At 38.6% G+C, this 19,245-nt stretch overlaps 1 protein-coding gene across 3 annotated transcripts in view; it reads left to right on the forward strand.

The window, feature by feature from the left end:
- Positions 1 to 18,789, forward strand: part of TBCK (TBC1 domain containing kinase) — a 236,479-nt gene extending 217,690 nt beyond the window's left edge. For all 3 annotated transcript variants that reach the window (XM_007452155.1, XM_007452154.1, XM_007452156.1), the window contains one exon: positions 17,778 to 18,789. In XM_007452155.1, coding sequence (XP_007452217.1) covers positions 17,778 to 17,888 — 111 coding nt within the window. In that variant the 3' untranslated portion in view covers positions 17,889 to 18,789. The remainder of the gene's footprint in view (positions 1 to 17,777) is intronic.
- The last annotated feature ends 456 nt before the right edge of the window (positions 18,790 to 19,245 follow it).

A 19,245-nucleotide genomic window follows, 5' to 3' on the forward strand; every position in this document is an offset into this window, starting at 1 on the left:
TACACAAGAGATGATATTTGTGGCAATTCTATGACTAAACATTGTGAGTAGCTGATGCTTTCTACCCTTGGCATGTAAGGATTAAATTTAAAATATGACATCTGTTTTCAAATGAAAATAATCAGGCTTATAATAAGCAAGGCATAACATTGCAGCCATTTTTAAAAATAAGATAATACTCCATTTGTGTTCATTTACATTTCCCTGGAGGCCAAGGTTATTTGGCTTTCGGGTGTTAGGTTGGAAGTTAATTTGTACTGCGGTAACAGAAGGCTTCCACCCTCTAGTCCTGCCTCATTACTTCCTGGATCCCTTAACCAAGCTAAACCAAGTTTTGTGATACTGTGATGATGACTCGTAGCCCTTACCTTTTGCCAGTCCCTTTTTCTCTCTCTAGCTGTCTTCTTCCTCTTTTTGCTCAAGCTTTTCCCCTAGCTTTTGGCCTCAGGCATCTGAGGTTATCCTACGCCAGGTGTGTGCTCAAAGGGGACCAAATGACTCTGAAAACACTTTAAACCAATTCAGCACGTATGTTATCCCTATAGTAAATTTCTCTAGCTCCAGATAGTATCTGCCTAGTTTGTCAGATTAATATAATACTTTTAACTACTTTGTATGAGATCATCTATCTGTCAGAAAACATTAGGCCTCTTTATAGTTGTATCTTAAGCATTTTGATAAAGAATAGGAAGTGAATCTCCTTTATAAGTTCCAAATATGCAAAGAATTCTTTCTTGGTCTTGTTAGACCTGTAAGTACTGGGTATGGTTAAACTTGGCTTTTTTCCTGACTTTTTCCTTGCCTTCTTGTCAGCAAATGTTTTGGTCTTTGGTTTTATATCAGATTATAAGGAAACATTTTAGATATTAATGCAACTTGAACACAGTAGACATCATATGAGGCTTAAAAGTAACAGTGAAAACTCTCCTATATAACTCTACATTTGTTAAGTGATGGAGGATAACTTACTTACTTTAAAAGGTCCATGAACTAAAACCTGTCCTGTAGATTCCCTATTCTCATAACCCTTCAAAAGTTGTGTGAATTAAAAAGCAGTGTAGGAGTTGTGGTAAAGGGAGCCTTAAAACACCTAATCCAGGCTTTGGTTTTTTAACATATTTACTGGGTATATTATATGTATAAGCAATTTTTAAAAAGGCAGAGGGAGCTCATTTCCAATTTTCAGGAAAAACTGCCAAGTCATCATCTGAATCTTGTGAGCTCTGGCACCTATATTCATGAACTGTCACAGGAAAAAGTTATTTGTCTTAATACGTGTTATTCTGTATACCTATCCTGCCCTCCACAGCCCACCATTTAATTCATTACTCCTTACCACAGGAATGTTTGTGACTGAATAAGAAACTCACCATAGTAACTCCCTCTTGACCTACAAAGTTTGGGACTTGGCTGGATCAATCACAGCCCTAACTGTTTTGAATCTGAATTTTTATTATATACATCCTTTTCAGAGCACAGTATACTGTGTGCAATTTGACCAGTGGCTTGGACACAGTTCTCAATTGTCTAATGTAAACAGAAGTGGATAAATGATTGTTACTGAAATTCTGGTTGCAAATATCGCAGATCATAGGAAAATGGACCACAAGGCTCATTAGAGCTCCTGATACATGATACTATTAGATGATGGCATTTTATCAGAAGAGGCTTATCCTCTAATATTGATCTTGGGTGGCCTCGGCCTGCAGCGGCTTGAAGCAGGGTTTTGGTTCCCAGCCAGTGATTGAGGTCAGGTCACGGCAGTGAGCGCACGGAATCCTAGCCACTAGACCAGTGGTCAGTGACAGGGCCCTGGCCCTGCGGCTTTGCAGGAAAAGAATTCCCACAAAGATGGAAAGTAGTGAAACAAGTAAAATATTTATTAGGAAAAAAAGAAGTACAGTACATGTGGATAGACACACGGGCGGGCTCAGAGAGAGAGTCACACCCTCGTGGCAGTTTGAATCACTTTTATGCGGGTTTCCTTTGGCCAATCATTTTGATTTGCCTGGTTCAAAGTCCATATTTGGTATATCTCAGGATTTTCCCATGTGTGCATGCACATCTCTTAGCTAAGATGGATTCTACCAAAGAGGCCTATGGGTAGATTTGGCCACTTGACATCACTCCCCTTTTGACCCCCAAGGAGGCTTTCTGCGCCTGTATAGTTGGGGAGGCCTCCTGACTTCGAGAATGAGGAATTTATGGTCTCGTTATTTGCTATCTGGGCAGGGCCCAGCCTTCTCTCTCAATTGTCCTGTTATTCCCATCTCGGAGCATCTGTCCACAGGGAACGAACTCAAACCGTTTGCCCTGAGGACCCATCTACCTCCTGCCTCAATATGAGCCAGTATGTTTTTAGGTCATAAAAACAAACTTTTATGTCCTAGCTAAAATGTTTTCTCCTATTTCTTTAACGTCAACTTTTCAGAAAACATCCACATAGCCATTCTTAAGAGAACTTATTTGAAAGTATAAGCTATTGTTAAACACTAAACTGTATATCTACAGAAATATCCCAATTTGCCATATGCATAAATACTAGGTCACTATCAACTATCATAAATTTTTTTGTGTGTGTGGTACGCGGGCCTCTCACTGTTGTGGCCTCTCCCGTTGCAGAGCACAGGCTCCGGACGCGCAGGCCCAGCAGCCATGGCTCACGGGCCCAGCCACTCCGCGGCACGTGGGATCTTCCCGGACCGGGGCACGAACCCGCGTCCCCTGCATCGGCAGGCGGACTCTCAACCACTGTGCCACCAGGGAAGCCCCATAAATTTTAAACTTAAATGAATTAGCATAAAGGAAGATGTTTAATAGAGTTCATCACGAGTTTTAGAAGATCTTTGAATTAATTAAAATTATATGTAAAGTGTTGTACATATGTGCTATATATATGATTTTAGAGAATAGGTTCATAAGCTTTCTTCTGATTTGCCAAAAGTATATAGGACCCAGTAAACTGTAAGAGTCACAAGTATAAATTACTGCTCCAACATAAAGAGTTCACCATTAACACTGAAAAGCCCTACCTTACATACCATTTGGGGACAACTCTGCTTTTTTAAGTTTGTATCTATACAATTTCAGGATGTTGTAAATGGCTCTCCTATTAAAGGATCAATTGGGGAAAGGAAAGAGGAGGAAAGGAGGAACCTAGCTTTATAGTATTTACTATGAATCAAGCACTTACAGATATAATATCTAATTTAAAACTCTCAACAACACTTTAAGTGTACTATTCAAGTGTGTTGTTACAGATTTAACAGGTGAAGAAACTAATGCCAAAAAGGCTAAGTGACTTACCCAAGATCCCACGGCTAACCAGTGGTAGAACCCTGATTCAAACTCTGTATTGTCTAACTACAAAGTTCCCACACTTTCATCCATACCACCCAGCCTGTTTGATTGAAATAGTGGATTTTCTCACCTTCTTGACTGGTGGAACAAACTTTATGGAAAATTATTGTTTGTCTTTGCTGTTAAGTAGGTCTGAAATTCTCTCATCTCCACTTCCCAACTGTCTTCACTCAGATCACCAGTATCTCGTGCCTGACCTCCTGCAACTTCCCACTGTCCTTGCCTGCAGCCTCCTTCCCCCAGTTCTACCCTACAACCAGTGAGGTTTTTGAAATGTCAGTCTGGTCATTGTCAGAATGCCTCTATGACTTCCCATTGCCTTCAAAATAAAATACAAACCTTCACTGTGGTTTTTGAGACCCTTCATTATCTGGACTCTGCTTTGTTTTCCAAGCTCACCCTCACTGCTCTCAGATTCCAGCCATAATTAACTACTTGTAGTTCCTTAAATGCTGTCTCTTTGTATTTGTCTCTATTTGAAGCATTCTTCTCATTTCTGTTCACCTGGGTAACTCCCATTTGTCTTGAAAAGCTGTTTATATAGCATTTCTTCATGGAACTCATTCTTAACTCCTCAACTTTGGGACTGAGTACCCTTCCCAAGTGCTCATAGAAAATCTTTTACTTACTCTTATAGTGGCATTGGGACCACTATCATATGCAGAGTCTCTGTGTGCGTTAGATAAAAACACATCCTTCGTTTAGGGATACACAGCACCATGTAAGGGCGCAAAGCTTGGAAAGGAGAGGATGGGGCTACATTTCATGCTCCACTTACCTCTTTTCTGGGTTCTCTCATATAAGGCACAATTTGTACAACCTTAAATGATGGCTCTGTGTAGCATTTATCAAATGGCATTGTAATCGCCTTTCCACTTACCTGCATCTCCTACTAAACTCCAAGCTCACTGAGGACAGGGATTATATTGTATTCATTGTACCCACAGCCCCTAGCATAGTGCCTTTCAAGTAACAAGCATTCAATAAATATTTGATGGTTGAATTGATGACTAAGTTAAGAATGAACACCTGAAAAATAATAGTTTGCAGTAGACAATGCACTTATAGAAATTGGTAAAAAGAAGAAGAAAATAAAAGAAAAAATGCTAATATCAACTACTAGTTTAAGACAAACATTGAGTGTCTACATTATGGAAACTATTATGAGGAAACAGAAATGAGAAAGACAGTCCCTTGCCCTTATAAATCTTGCAATCTGGTTAAGAATATAAGACTGATACAACCGATTAAAGTTCAAAGTGGAATGTGTCATGTGCTATGAGATTTATAGTTAAAGTTTTAGAAAATCAATGAGAAGGAAGGAGTTTCTTCCAGTTAACCGAAGGATTCCTAAAGCTTCACGGAGAAGGTGATAGTAGACCTAGACCTGGTATTATTGGTAGGATTTCAGTAAGAAAAAGTGTTGGGAGGAGGGCCATAGCCAGGAGGCACCATTCCAGGCAAAGGAAATAACACAGGCTGATTGGAAAGCACAGGGCTTCTCTGAAGAGCATTTTAGCTACAGATAAGGCTGGAAAGATAGGGGGAGCTTTTGGTTATAGAGGGCCTTAAATGCTATGCTAGGGAGTTTACATTTTAGGAGTGGGGAGCTATTAAAGGTTTTAAAGAAGGAAAGTGACACTATCAGCTGTATTTTAGAAAGTCATTTGGAAAATTACTTTTAAAGTGTCTCCCATCTCTTTTGCCCTTGACCCAATGAAATCAAAATTTTAAAACACCAAGAACCAGAGACCAGTTAAAGAATTTCACTCTCCCTATATTCCCAATCTATTTCAGTGCCAGATTCTTTCCAGATTCTACCTTTAGTTGACCTTCTGTCTCAAGCTTGCAATCTCCCACTGTCTAGTTTCTAAGCCCCCAGTGTCAGCAAAGCTCATGCGGCTGCTGGGAGAAGATGACACCGAGGGGTTTGTCTGACACTGATAGCCAAAGCTCTGCAACTTTCAAAAGGAGACTCGAGAAACGGCCTCACTGCTTTTATTATATGATTCAAGGCATCTGGTAACATCCTGTCACTACCTTACCTTTATTTGGGATACTAAAGGACAGCCTTCTTTCTCATTAACCTTTAACTTATATATAAATAAATATATGTATTTATATAAAGAAAAGGCAAGTGTAAGTCTAAATTGAAGAATTTCTTTTGTCCTCAAAATTCGAAGAAACTTTAGACTTAATATTATCAAGATGAAACTTTGAATAAGAGCTTTTAGGTACGTACTACAAATTGTTCTTACTGACTATGGATAAACAAGCTATTCCTTGTAAGGGATCCACAGATCTTGGCTCATCTTGCTTAAGGGCAATAGCCCTAGGAAAGAAAATATCTCTACACAGCAGTTACTGGAGTCTCAGGATTTCCTAAGGGTCTTCCATAATGTTATGTAGGCTGCAGAGTGCTAGGTAAAAGGGAAAGGGAAAAACTAAAAATGCAAGAACCACTTAGGAACGAATTCAAGAGTAATTGGGGTCTAAAATGGAGTAGGAGCAGAGGAATGGAAAAAGAGGGAATGGATCCAAGACAAATCACAGAACTAACACAGCTTTGTGCCTAACTGAATAATATAGAGCCAAAGGACTTTTTTTTTTTTTAACTCAAAGATCACCTTAAAGTTTCCAGCTTTGATTTTGGGGTGAGGTTGCTGATACCTTTAACAGAGATAAGAAAGAGAAAAATAAAGTAAATTTGGTGAGAATGTAATGAATTTTGGACATACTGTGTTTGAGGTGCTAATGGGACATCAGTATAAAAAATGTCAGTCAAGCATTTAGAGGTTCAGACTGGAATTCAAAGGGGATTTAAAACTAGATGGGTATCTATAGAATCCTTCCACTTATAAACAGTTAGTATTCTACAATACAGAACAAAAAGATGTAGGGTTTTTCTTAAACGTATGGCTACCAACAGAGGAAGGAGGGGATGGGATGAATTGGGAGATAGGAATTGGCATATATACACTACTATGTATAAAATAGATAACTAATGAAAACCTACTGCATAGCACAGGGAACTCTACTCAATGCTCTGTGGTGACCTAAATGGGAAGGAAATCCAAAAAAGAGGGGATATATTTATATATAGCTGATTCACTTTGCTGTACAGCAGAAACTAACACAACATTGTAAAGCAACTATACTCCAGTAAAAATTAATTTTAAAAAAAGATGTAGGGTTTTTCTTTACCATAACTAAACTTAAAAACTTATAAATGTATTATTTTAGGAAAGGAAATAAATTTCAGGTGATAACCTGAACAAGAAATTGTCAAAAGACCATTACAAGATACAACTTACATTTGTTTCAAAAAATTGTAAAAATCCATTGTCTCCATTACAAAATAGCTTATAAATAAGAAAAATTTGCCTTAGTGCCAGTGACTGGTAGAGGAGATCAACAAAGAAAACAAGAGATGAAAGGAAAATGGAAGAGAAAGGAAAGGAAAATATCATTTGGACATGTGAGGAAAAAAATATCTGTTATTGAGATGCGAACAAAGCAAACAATGGAGCAGAAGTTGCATTGACTTATGCTGACATCATGTGACTTTGGGAAATATTTATTTTCCTTGCCGTTTCTATTTAAAATGTATACTTTAAAACATTAAAATTATTTTCCTTTCCTTGACTCCTCATGGGATTTTGTTAGAATTATATATAAGACGGTAAAATAGAAGAGACAAAGAAGAGAACTTTATAATTGCACATGAAAATATTAACTTCTCTTTTTCTCATATACCCCTTGAGTGGCCCACGTACCACTAAAAATTACCGAACTCATTGAGAGAATACCACTGCAACTTACTAAAAAACAAGCATGGAGGCCAAGAATAGAAAGTGAAACTTTCACTGCATTATCTTCATATTCTTCATCTACTTCAGTTCCTTAACTGTGGAAATGGACTGAGGACATTGTCTCTGATCTGGCTATTCTGTGGCCTTCTATATTAAAATTATCACACAGAGTTGATTATTTCTGTATTTATAAACTTCATCATTACTTTTTTGTATAAATGTTTTTTATATTGATAACTTGCAAAGATTTTTTAAATTCTTTTAAATTTTAAACACATTGAGTTAGTGCGCTACAATTATGTATATGTCCCCTTATATAACACGAACTATAAAACATGTTTTTTAAGATGAAATCTTTACACTATCCCATTTCCTAATCCCCAAAGATTAGTTCCAAGTATAGAAGACTAATATACACCAGAGCATGGATTCTGAATATCCCCGACACCATTAGGATAGTTATATCTCAAATAAACATGGACCAGAACGCTTAGACCATATAATGTCTACTTTTGTAAACTCTCTCATTTTTTTTCTTACTGCATAATTAACCATATTCCAGTATATTAACACGCTAGATTAATACCCTGGAATTACCTGTTTTGCTCCTTTCTTGTCACAAGTGCCTTTGGTAAGGTGTAAGATGATTACTGGCCTTGTGTTCACCTTCTTGGTTTTGCCTTCCAGCTGATTTTACTTCTGTGAGTGAAATAAGGAGGTCAGGTAGCCACTGCCTAATTGTTATTAGATGTTAATACTGTGAAAACTGATTTCACACCTTTTATAGCACTCCTTCTTTTTTCACTGTTAATGAGGTATAATTGACACAGAAGAATTGTATATATTAAAAGTATACATCTTGATGTTTTTATATATGTATACATTATGAAATGATCACCAAAATCAAGCCAATTAATATATCCATCACTTCACCATTTTTTTTTCTTAGCAAATTTCAAGTATACAATGAGGCATTGTTATACTTGCTATATATAGTAACTAGTCAACATGCTGTACATTAGATCTCCAGAACTTATTCATCTTGCACAACTGAAACTTTGTACCCTTTGACCAACATCTGCCCATGTCCTCCCATTGACCCCTTCACCCCTGGCAGCCACCATTCTACCTCTGCTTCTATGAACTTGACTATTTTTGATTCCACATGTAAGTGAAATCATACATATTTGTTTTTATGTCTCTGGCTTATTTCACTTAGCATATGTCCTCCAGGTTCACCCATGTATCACAAATGGCAGGTTTTCCTTTTTTAAGGTTGACTAATAATCCATTGTATATATACACAACATTTCCTTGATCCATTACCTGTCAGTGGACATTTAGGTTGTTTCTTTTTTTTTTTATTGAAGTATAGTTGATTTACAATGTTGTGTTAATTACTGCTGTACAGCAAAGTGATTCAGTTAAACATATATATACTATTTTTTTTTAAAAATTGTATGTTAAACAGACATTACTGTAAAATATATTACATATACCCCTGCCTTATTATTATTATTATTATTATTTTTTTGCGGTACGCGGGCCTCTCACTATTGTGTCCTCTCCCATTGTGGAGCACAGGCTCCAGACGTGCAGGCTCAGCAGCCATGGCTCACGGGCCTAGCCACTCCGCGGCATATGGGATCTTCCCAGAATGGGGCATGAACCCATGTCCCCTGCATCAGCAGGCGGACTCTCAACCTGCGCCACCAGGGAAGCCCTACATTCTTTTTTTTTAATATTTTTTTCCATTATGGTTTATCATAGGATATTGCATATAGTTCTCTATGCTATACAGTAGGACCTTGTTGTTTATCCATTCTATATAGAAAAGCTTACATCTACTAACTCCAACCTCCCAGTCCATCCCTGTCTCAAACCCCTCCCCCTTGGCAACCACCAGTCTGTTCTCTATGTTCGTGATTCTGTTTCTGTTTCATAGATAGGTTCATTTGTGTCATATTTTAGATTCCACATATAAGTGATATCATATGATATTTTTCTTTCTTTTTCTGACTTCACTTATGCTTCTGTGTTGCTGCAAATGGCGTTATTTTGTTCCTTTTTATGGCTGAGTAGTATTCCATTGTATATATGTACCACATCTTCTTTATCCATTCATCCATTGATGGACATTTAGGTTGTTTCCATGTCTTGGCTATTGTGAATAGCGCTGCTATGAACACAGGGGTGCGTGTAGGTTGTTTCTATATCTTGGCTATTGTAAATAGTGCTGCAATGAACATGGGAATGCAGATGCCTCTTCAAGATCCAGATTTCATTTCCTTTGGATACATTCCCAGAAGTGGGATTTCTGGGTCATATGGTAATTCTGTTTTTAGTTTTTGGAGGAATGTCCATACTGTTTTCCATAATGGCTGAAGCAATTTACATTCCCACCAACAAAGTGCAAGGGTTTTCTTATGTAGTTTATTTATAAAAATAAACGTATGTAGTACTCTTAAGAAAATAAATGTCAGTGTGTTAATTTTAAAATATCTGGCTACAGAAAACTAGCAGGAGACAGAATACTTTTCTCAGTTATGGGAGGAACATAATAAGGAACAAAACAAAAAATGACATTTTAAAATTATTGTATAATTGAGGGAAGAGATCAGTGGAGTATTAGTTAAATCATTTCTACCTCTTTCCTGCTAATCCTTGTCACAGCTCTTATGTTTCTAATTGGGATCACTGAGTTGGGCAGTTAAAATGATCAAGACATTTATTAATGACTCCAGAAATCTCTTAAACAATCAGGACAAGACAGGCCTTGAGTTATATTTAAGGCCACACTGTACTGCAGATGGAGAAATCACCCCATATCTTACTTCTCATCTCAAATATGTTTATCTGAGTTGTCCAGCCAAACTCTTAGAAATAGGTACATAACATGCATAAAGTATCAGCCTAGCTCCAACCACACAGTGCCAGAAATATTAAATGTGCACCATATTTTCAGCATTCCAGAGGATCAAGAGGACACATAAAACTAGCACAGCATCAGCTTCACATCCATAAAACCAAGAAAATGAAATTGCTACAGTTGCTCATTACAGGTTAATTGCCAGTTCCCTTATTCAGTTTCATACCCAACCAAAAGTGATATTTCACTTTTGAAATCGTACCCCAAATTTAGTATTATTTGTCAGGGAAAGGAATGGACAAATAAATGGAAGAGAGAGACTTCTCAGCTTGAGCTTCACCAGGGAGTTGGTCAATTCATGCCCATTGTCCAGTCCCCAATATGAACTTAAAACTCACAAGGCCAATTAATTGTTTGCAATGTGCTTAACTGTCTGCAATGTGCCTCTTGCAGAATCTTGAGGAGCCCAGTTTTCTTAGCTTCCTGCTGCTACTATACGTTCCACCCAAAACAGTGTCCTAGGATACCCAGTGAGAAGCAACATGATCCTGGTCTGTGCCCCTCACAAATCTTACCTGTTCTCAGCTTTAATTTCTTGACCTTAGTTAACATGCACTACTCTGTGGCAGTTCAAAAATCCCTTTCCTCCACTCATTCTCCTGCTACAGTAGAACTTCCTCTAAACAAACATGCCAGCCTCTTAGTCCAAGCTCAGATGCAAGATAAAGAGAGAAAACAAGATGGAGTGGCACCCACAAGAGCCTGCCACTTTCAGACAGTGATGATTTGAGGTGTGCCTACCCAAGCCCTAGAAACGAGTACCACCACCAGATCCCACTAACAGAGGAATGACAAAAATGCCAGAGCTTTGCCCTCTCCAAATGCAGCTGCCCCTGTAGTCTGTGATTCCCAAAATTCTACGCCAGCAAATAGCAGATTCTGCCAACTCCACGCAGGATGTTGCCTGCTAGATCTCAACTGGTTGTGCAGTTTGAGGAGCCCCATTGTCTCCAGGCAGGAATTGGTCTTACCAATTCCAGCCCCACAACACAGCAGCCTCTTTTAGTGCAAAGTGACTTGCTCTCCACACAGTACTATACTTACAAAAATTACAGTTTGAAGTCCCAGACAAACCTGACCAGCAAATGAATCTCATTATGTAATAAAGCAATCCTCAATCTGGCTACACAATAGAATCACCTAGAATTATAGGTGAAAAGAAACAAAAATGTTGCTGGAGCTTCATCCCAAGAAACTCTACTTCTTACTGGTGTGAAGTGGGCCTGGGTATCAGTGTTTTACTGAAAGCGCCTAGATGATTCTGATGGCTTCATAACACTGGTCCAGTATGATATCTTGCCACTTCCATCAAGGATGTCATTCAGTAAGTCTAGGTTTCTGACTTCTGTTTGAAGTCAGGCCTCTCCCAAAACTGCAGTTGTAGTCTACACCAGACGCTTCATCACCAAAGTCCAGTACCCTGTCTATTCACTCAGTAAAGCTGCCAATTCCAGATGGAGAGTAAAAGATGGATGAAACCCTGAACTCTGTGTGCCTGGTTCTCCTCTGTTTCACCATATATCTTCTCCATAAGTGACATGGCTTTTTTCACACAGTGGATTCATAGCCCTTTCTTTCCTCCCTAACCTGGCAAGCTATAGACTCAGAGAGCGCTACCTGATCAGTGTAACGACAGTGACCATCACTTCTGGGTTCTCATTCCCTCCAGGTATTACTAATGAAAGAGGAATGGGGAGAGGGCAACAGCCCCCTAACCCCTGTTAAATTCAGGAGTACCTTGAACTTTTGTTTTTGTAATAGCCATACTGCTTAATATTGTTTGCTGCTGTCTCCTCCACTGAACTGTAAGCACTGCAAAAACTGAAACAGTGCCTGGTACTTAGTAGGAATTCAGTGAAATATTTGATTGATAAATGAATGAATAGATGGAGAAGAGCTCTTTCCATGGTAGGAGTGGAAAGATGCTGTCATGGCTTCACTGTTAGGGACCAATATGTAACATGGATAATTGGAACCACAAGCAGAGGATTGGAGGAGCAGAACTCATAATCTTAACCTGAAAATTCAACACTTGCTCTTTTTCTTTACTTAGGCACAGGCTTGCTTCATTTCAAGGCACCTGAACACTTGCCATCTCCTTGTACTCCATTTCTGCTTTTCTTCTTAGACCTCCCACATCGCAGCAGCCTGATTGTTCTAAAATGCTCTGTTCTGCCTGCTTTGCCTTCACCATTTTCCAGCTCAGTAGCAGCCCACTTGTTATGTCCCTCCTTACAATAACAGTGGGAGCTCTTTCCAGCTCTACAGCATAGTTTAAGAGAGATTAGGTAAATGTACAGTAAGTCCTTTCTTACTCATTTTCTGAATTCTGTAGTGTTTTGAAAGTACTGAACGCTAAGACTGCTTATCCACAAGCCCTTTTGAGTAATGATTTGTTTATCTTAGAATTTCAACCTAAATGGTAATTGTATTGCTGCATGTGGGAGAATGAAGCCAAGATGTTTCAGTAATCATATAGTACCAGAGACTGTGCTGCCTGCACGTGTGACTTGGGACAGGTGAATCTGGTGCCTCTGTTCTTAAGGACTGGTTGAAAGAGAAATAAGCAAGAAGCACAGGATGAAGATCAGCTCACTTTGCACTCTAGCTCACTTGATACCTTTTGAAATACAGTACACTATTTCTCTTCAATATTAATTACTATTAAGGATATCCTCAGTGGCTCTAAAAGAGCTTATGCTCTAAAACATGAACAGCATTTGAATCTCTCTTAAGGCATTGCAGAGAATTGTGGAAAAGTTAAGTGGGGTCAGCAGTACTGAGTTCCTTTTCTGTTAGTTGTTTTGAAAATTGCTAAGATCTGAGTCCAACAACATCTATGGTTTGGCCAAAAAGTTCCTTCGGTTTTTAAGTAAAAGTAAAAGAAACATTTTTCATTTTCACCAAGAACTTTATTGAACAATGTATTCACCGTTTTGTTCCACTACCTTCTGCCATTTTTCAGGCAACTTTATAATTCCATCGTCCCAAAACTTTTCATCTTTTTGAGCAAAGAACTGGTCCAGGTGCCTTTTACAGTCTTCCAGGGAATCGAAATTTTTTCCGTTAAGAGAATTTTGTAAAGACCGAAATAAATGTAGCAGTAGGCTACATTTAGTAGCAGTAGGCTGCTGCTGAGCTGGAAAATGGTGAAGGCAAATAAAAGAAACACAGTCTTGCATTATCCTGATGGAAGATTATGCGTTTTCTATTGACTAGTTCTGGATGCTTTTCGTCGAGTGCTGCTTTCAGTTGGTCTAATGGGGAGCAGTACTTGTTGGAATTAATCGTTTGGTTTTCTGGAAGGAGCTCATAATAGAGGACTCCCTTCCAATCCCACCATATATACAACATCACCTTCTTTGGATGAAGACCGGCCTTTGGTGTGGTTGGTGATGGTTCATTTCGCTTGCCCCACGATCTCTTCTGTTCCACGTTATTGTGCAGTGTCCACTTTTCATCGCCCATCACAATTTGTTTCAAAAACAGAACATTTTTCATTACGTTTCAGCAGAGAATCGCATGCGGAAATATGGTCAAGAAGGTTTTTTTCACTTAACTTATGTAGAACCTAAACATCAAAGCAATTCACATAACCAAGCTGGTGCAGATGATTTTCAGCGCTTGATTTGGATATTTTGAGTATGTTGGCTATCTCCCTCATGGTATAATGCTCAGTGTTCTCAATTAATGTCTCGATTTGATCGCTATCAACTTCAACCTGTCTACCCAACCGTGGAGCATTGTCCAGTGAGAAATCTCCAGCACAAAATTTCACAAACCACTTTTGACACATTCGATCAGTCACAGCATCTTCTCCATATGCTGCACAAATCTTTTTTTGCGTTTCAGTGGCGTTTTTAACCTTTCTTGAAATAATAAAGCATAATATGCCGAAAATGTTGCTTTTTTCTTCCATCTTCAATATTAAAATGGCTACACAAAAATTCAACAGTTTTGATAAGCTTTTTTTTAATGCACGCTTCTATGAGAGCTGTCACAGCACAGTCTAACAAAATTGTTTCAAGTGACATTAAAAGCAACTAAGTTCTACTAGAGCCATCTTACGGAAAAAGACCGAATGATCTTTTTGGCCAACCCAATATTTCACCTACTTATTGATATCTTTATCCTTGGGCTTAAGATAGTATTTTTCAAAATATTGTCCACAGACCTGCTTTAGAATCATCTAATGGTGTTTGTTGAAAAAAAAAAAAAATTTTTAAAAACACATTCCTGGGCCGCAGCTCAATAAACAGAATCTCTGAGTGAGGCCTTGAAGTTATCCTGACCAAACCACTCAGCTGATTCTTTTGAACCTATAAAGTCTAGACTGCTGGCTTGAGACTTCACCAATATTAAGCTTCAAATACTTCCAAGAGGCAGTAGCACTGTGAGCAGGTATTAGTCATTTTCCTTGAAGGATCTGAGATCAGGTTATGATAAAGTAATTGAGAAAAACATGAGGACACAAACACCAAAGGGGGAGGAACAGGAGACCACCTATAGACAGAGAATGGCCAGAGAGCTAAAGAAAATTTTCTTTACTTTACCTCTGCTTCTTACCCTTTTGCCCTTGGGTATTTGTCCTTTACCATAGTTTAGTTGAGACCAATAGGCATATATTGAGCCCCTGCCATGTGCCAGGCACTAGGGACTATACTACCCAAAGCAATCTACATATTCAATGCAATCCCTATCAAACTACCAGTGGCATTTTTCACAAAACTAGAACAAAAAATTGCACAATTTGTATGGAAACACAAAAGACCCCGAATAGCCAAAGCAATCTTGAGAAAGAAAAACGGAGCTGGAGGAATCAGGCTCCCTGACTTCAGACTATACTACAGAGCTACAGTAATCAAGACAGTATGGTACTGGCACAAAAACAGAAAGATAGATCAATGGAGCAGGATAGAAAGCCTAGAGATAAACCCACACACATATGGTCACCTTATCTTTGATAAAGGAGGCAAGGGTATACAATGGAGGAAAGACAGCCTCTTCAATAAGTGGTGCTGGGAAAACTGGACAGCTACATGTAAAAGAGTGAAATTAGAACACTTCCTAACACCATACACAAAAATAAACTGAAAATGGATTAAAGACCTAAATGTAAGGCCAGACACTATCAAACTCTTAGAGGAAAACATAGGCAGAACACTCTATGACATAAATCACAGCAAGATCCTTTTTGACCCACCTCCTAGAGAAATGGAAATTAAAACAAAAATAAACAAATGGGACCTAATGACACTTAAAAGCTTTTGCACAGTGAAAGAAACCATGAAGAAGACGGAAAGACAACCCTCAGAATGGGAGAAAATATTTGCAAATGAATCAACTGACAAAGGATTAATCTCCAAAATATATAAGCAGCTCATGAAGCTCAATCTCAAAAAAACAAACAACCCAGTCCAAAAATGGGCAGAAGACCTAAATAGACATTTCTCCAAAGAAGTTATACAGATTGCCAACAAACACATGAAAAGATACTCAACATCACTAATCATTAGAGGAATGCAAATCAAAACTACAATGAGGTATCACTTCACACCGGTCAGAATGGCCATCATCAAAAAATCTACAAACAGGGCTTCCCTGGTGGTGCAGTGGTTGAGAGTCCGCCTGCCGATGCAGGGGACACGGGTTCGTGCCCCGGTCCGGGAAGATCCCACATACCGTGGAGCGGCTAGGCCCGTGAGCCATGGCCGCTGAGCCTGCGCATCCAGAGCCTGTGCTCCGCAAAGGGAGAGGCCACAACAGTGAGAGGCCCGCGTACCGCAAAAAAAAAAAAATCTACAAACATTAAATGCTGGAGAGGGTTTGTAGAAAAGGGGACCCTCTTGCACTGTTGGTGGGAATGTAAATTGATAACAGCCACTATGAAGAACATTATGGAGGTTCCTTATAAAACTAAAAATAGAACTACCATATGACCCAGCAGTCCTACTACTGGGCATATACCCTGAGAAAACCATAATTCAAAAGAGTCATGTACCACAATGTTCACTGCAGCACTGTTTACAATAGCCAGGACATGGAAGCAACCTAAGTGTCCACTGACAGATGACTGGATAAAGAAGATGTGGCACATTTATACAATGCAGTATTACTCAGCCATAAAAGGAAATGAAATTGAGTTATTTGTAGTGAGGTGGATGGACCTAGAGTCTGTCATACAGTGTGAAGTAAGTCAGAAAGAGAAAAGCAGATACGGTATGCTAACACATATATATGGAATCTAAAAAAAAAAAAAAAAAGATTCTGATGAACCTAGGGGCAGGACAGGAATAAAGATGCAGACATAGAGAATGGAGTTGAGGACACAGGGAGGGGGAAGGGTAATCTGGGACAAAGTGAGAGAGTAGCATGGACATATATACACTACCAAACGTAATATAGATAGCTAGTGGGAAGGAGCCGCATAGCACAGGGAGATCAGCTCGGTGCTTTGTGACCACCTAGAAGGGTGGGATAGGGAGGGTGGGAGGGAGACGCAAGAGGGAGGGAATATGGGGCTATACATATGCATATAGCTGATTCACTTTGTTATTCAGCAGAAACTAACACAACATTGTAAAGCAATTATACTCCAATAAAGATGTTAAGCAAAAAAGAAATAACACTCTCACTGTCCTAGAGGAGTTTACAGTTTGCTAGAGGAAGCAGGCTCTTTAATGGGCAATTTAAATAAATGTGGTAAGCCAAAGGTAGAGGTTTGCACAAAAAATCTGGGGGCCTGAAAAGAGGGCCCCCTAATGGAAACTTAGCTCCTAAACAAGGAATTGCCCGAGTAAGGAAGTAAGTAGAAATTAGGCAGGTCGGGGTGGGGGGTTGCTTGTGAGGAGAAACTAAAACAGGGGACCAGGAGTTGGTGGGAAATGGAGCATGTTTCCAACAGACAGTGCACAACCAAAAAAGACTCTGAATCCTAAAATGATCCCATCTGTCAGGGGATTGATTACAGTCCAGGACTGCTTCATCGTAAAGTACAAGGAGTAGAGAAAGATAATCAATGATCCTGGATAGGTAGACATGGGCAAGTCAGAGAGAAATGTGTATGTCTTGATAATTTTTCAAAGCCCTGCTTTGCTAGGCATCTAGAAGACTTCTTGGAGCAGTCCTTCAAATTTATTCCAAATTTATGGTCTCAAACTGTTCATTGCAGTTGCTCCAAAAACATGTTAGAACCAGTTCATGGGCCTTCTCTGGGATATTGTGCATGTAATTGCAATAACTAATATGTTGAAAATACTGTAAAAACTGTTCAAAATATAGATTTGAGAATATTTTGACTCTCACTGGAAGGATATATGAAAAATAGGAATATTAATGTTCTCTGGAGAGGGAGACTGAGAACAGAGGTAGGAATTTACCTGCATAGTCTCATGGTATACCCTTTTATATTGTTTAATTGTTTACCAAGTATATTTATTGCCTATTCAAACAAGTTTACAAGAGAATTAAAGAGAGACATTTATCCCATAGCATAAATACGTTTGAAAAGAGGGATTTAATTTATATTAAAAACTAAATTAATGATTCGTTGATAGAACAGTGACAGCAGTAATAACATTATCATTATCGTTTGTCTATCACAGCTTGAGAAAAAAACGGGATTGGAGATATATCAATTTTGTGTATCCTTTATAAATTTTTCCCTTTTTTTTCAGTTTGCGGCTCATCTTGTGAAGATGAAATATCCAAGAATCTGTATTCTAGATGGTGGCATTAATAAGCTCAAGCCAACAGGCCTCCTCACTGTCCCATCTCCTCAAATATGAAGAACAAGAGTCTGGCTGTCAAAAGGACAGAGTGGCATCACTCCCAGCAGCACAGCTCTTCACAGCCTTGCCACTCTAAGGCAGAACTAGACTTCCAGATGGTTACATTTCCATTTCAAGTTTTGTCATGAGACATTTTTTTTTTTAATCTCATGACCGAAATGTTCAGCTATCCAGGCAACAAACTTGACTGTACATGTATTGCTGAAAGAATTTTCTTAACAATGAAATCCGATCATGTATTTTTACCACACCAACGCAAAGCCAGAAGAATTTAACTGACGAGGCACATTTAGCATTATCAAGAAGTCTCAGTTACACTGAAAAGGCTGTCTTCCATTGCATTGAACAGACAGCCCTAACAAAGGTATTCTTTAGAAATATAGACTGAATGTGAGCTGAAATCATCCTTCCATGATAATGAAAACTGAAAAGCTATTCACAATACATTCCTTATAAGTAAATGCTATATTTGGTAACTCATTTTGGGCCCAGATATATATGTGTGTGTGTGTGTGTGTGTATGTGTTTAGAAGGAGCAGAATTTAACACTTTGGAGAAAGTAATAACAGTTTACTTCAAGAAAAATGAAAGTCAGAAACCATTCATATTATATAGAATATTTTTCAGCTCCTGTAGCTGAGACACCCAAAATAAGAGTGACTTAGACAAGCTAGAACTTTATTTGTCTCTCACATAAAATTCTGCATAGTCAATCTAGGGCTAGTGTATTGGTTTCATTAGCATTAAGTACTCAGGTGTCTGTTCTCATTCTTTACCACCCTCAACACTTCGTTTCTATCTCATAGATCAAGATGGCCATTAGCACCCACCATCATGTCTACAATTTAGAAGGAAAGGAATGAAGGAGGAGGGAGGGAACAAAAAGAAAGAGAAGGAAAAAGTAGGGAGGGAGGAAAAAAAGAGGAGAAGGAGAGAAGGGAGGGCACGCTCCTTCTCTTTAAGGGCACAAACCAGAAGGTGCACATATTACTTCTGTGTACATACCACTCGCCAGAACTTACACATGTGGCCACAACTAGCTATCAAGAAAATCTGGAATACCGTTTTGGCTGGGCAGCCATTTACCCAGTTAAATTTTATTACTGTGTGAGAAGAGGAGAATACATTGAGGGACAACTGGCAGCCTCGGTCACATTATTCAAAAAATTAAGCATTTCACTGAAGCTAAGATATATCACAATTTTATGTACCGTGAAGAAAGAAAAAAAAAAGCAGCCAAATAAACTGTGACACACCAGCAATTATAAGATTCATTTCCATTTCAGAAATGTGAAAAAAATGTGCATCTTAGCATTATTAAAATACAGTACATCTTTTTTACTATTTTCAATTT

This window comes from Lipotes vexillifer, unplaced genomic scaffold (genome assembly GCF_000442215.2).
Source record: "Lipotes vexillifer unplaced genomic scaffold, Lipotes_vexillifer_v1.1 scaffold22, whole genome shotgun sequence".
Taxonomy (NCBI): domain Eukaryota; kingdom Metazoa; phylum Chordata; class Mammalia; order Artiodactyla; family Lipotidae; genus Lipotes; species Lipotes vexillifer.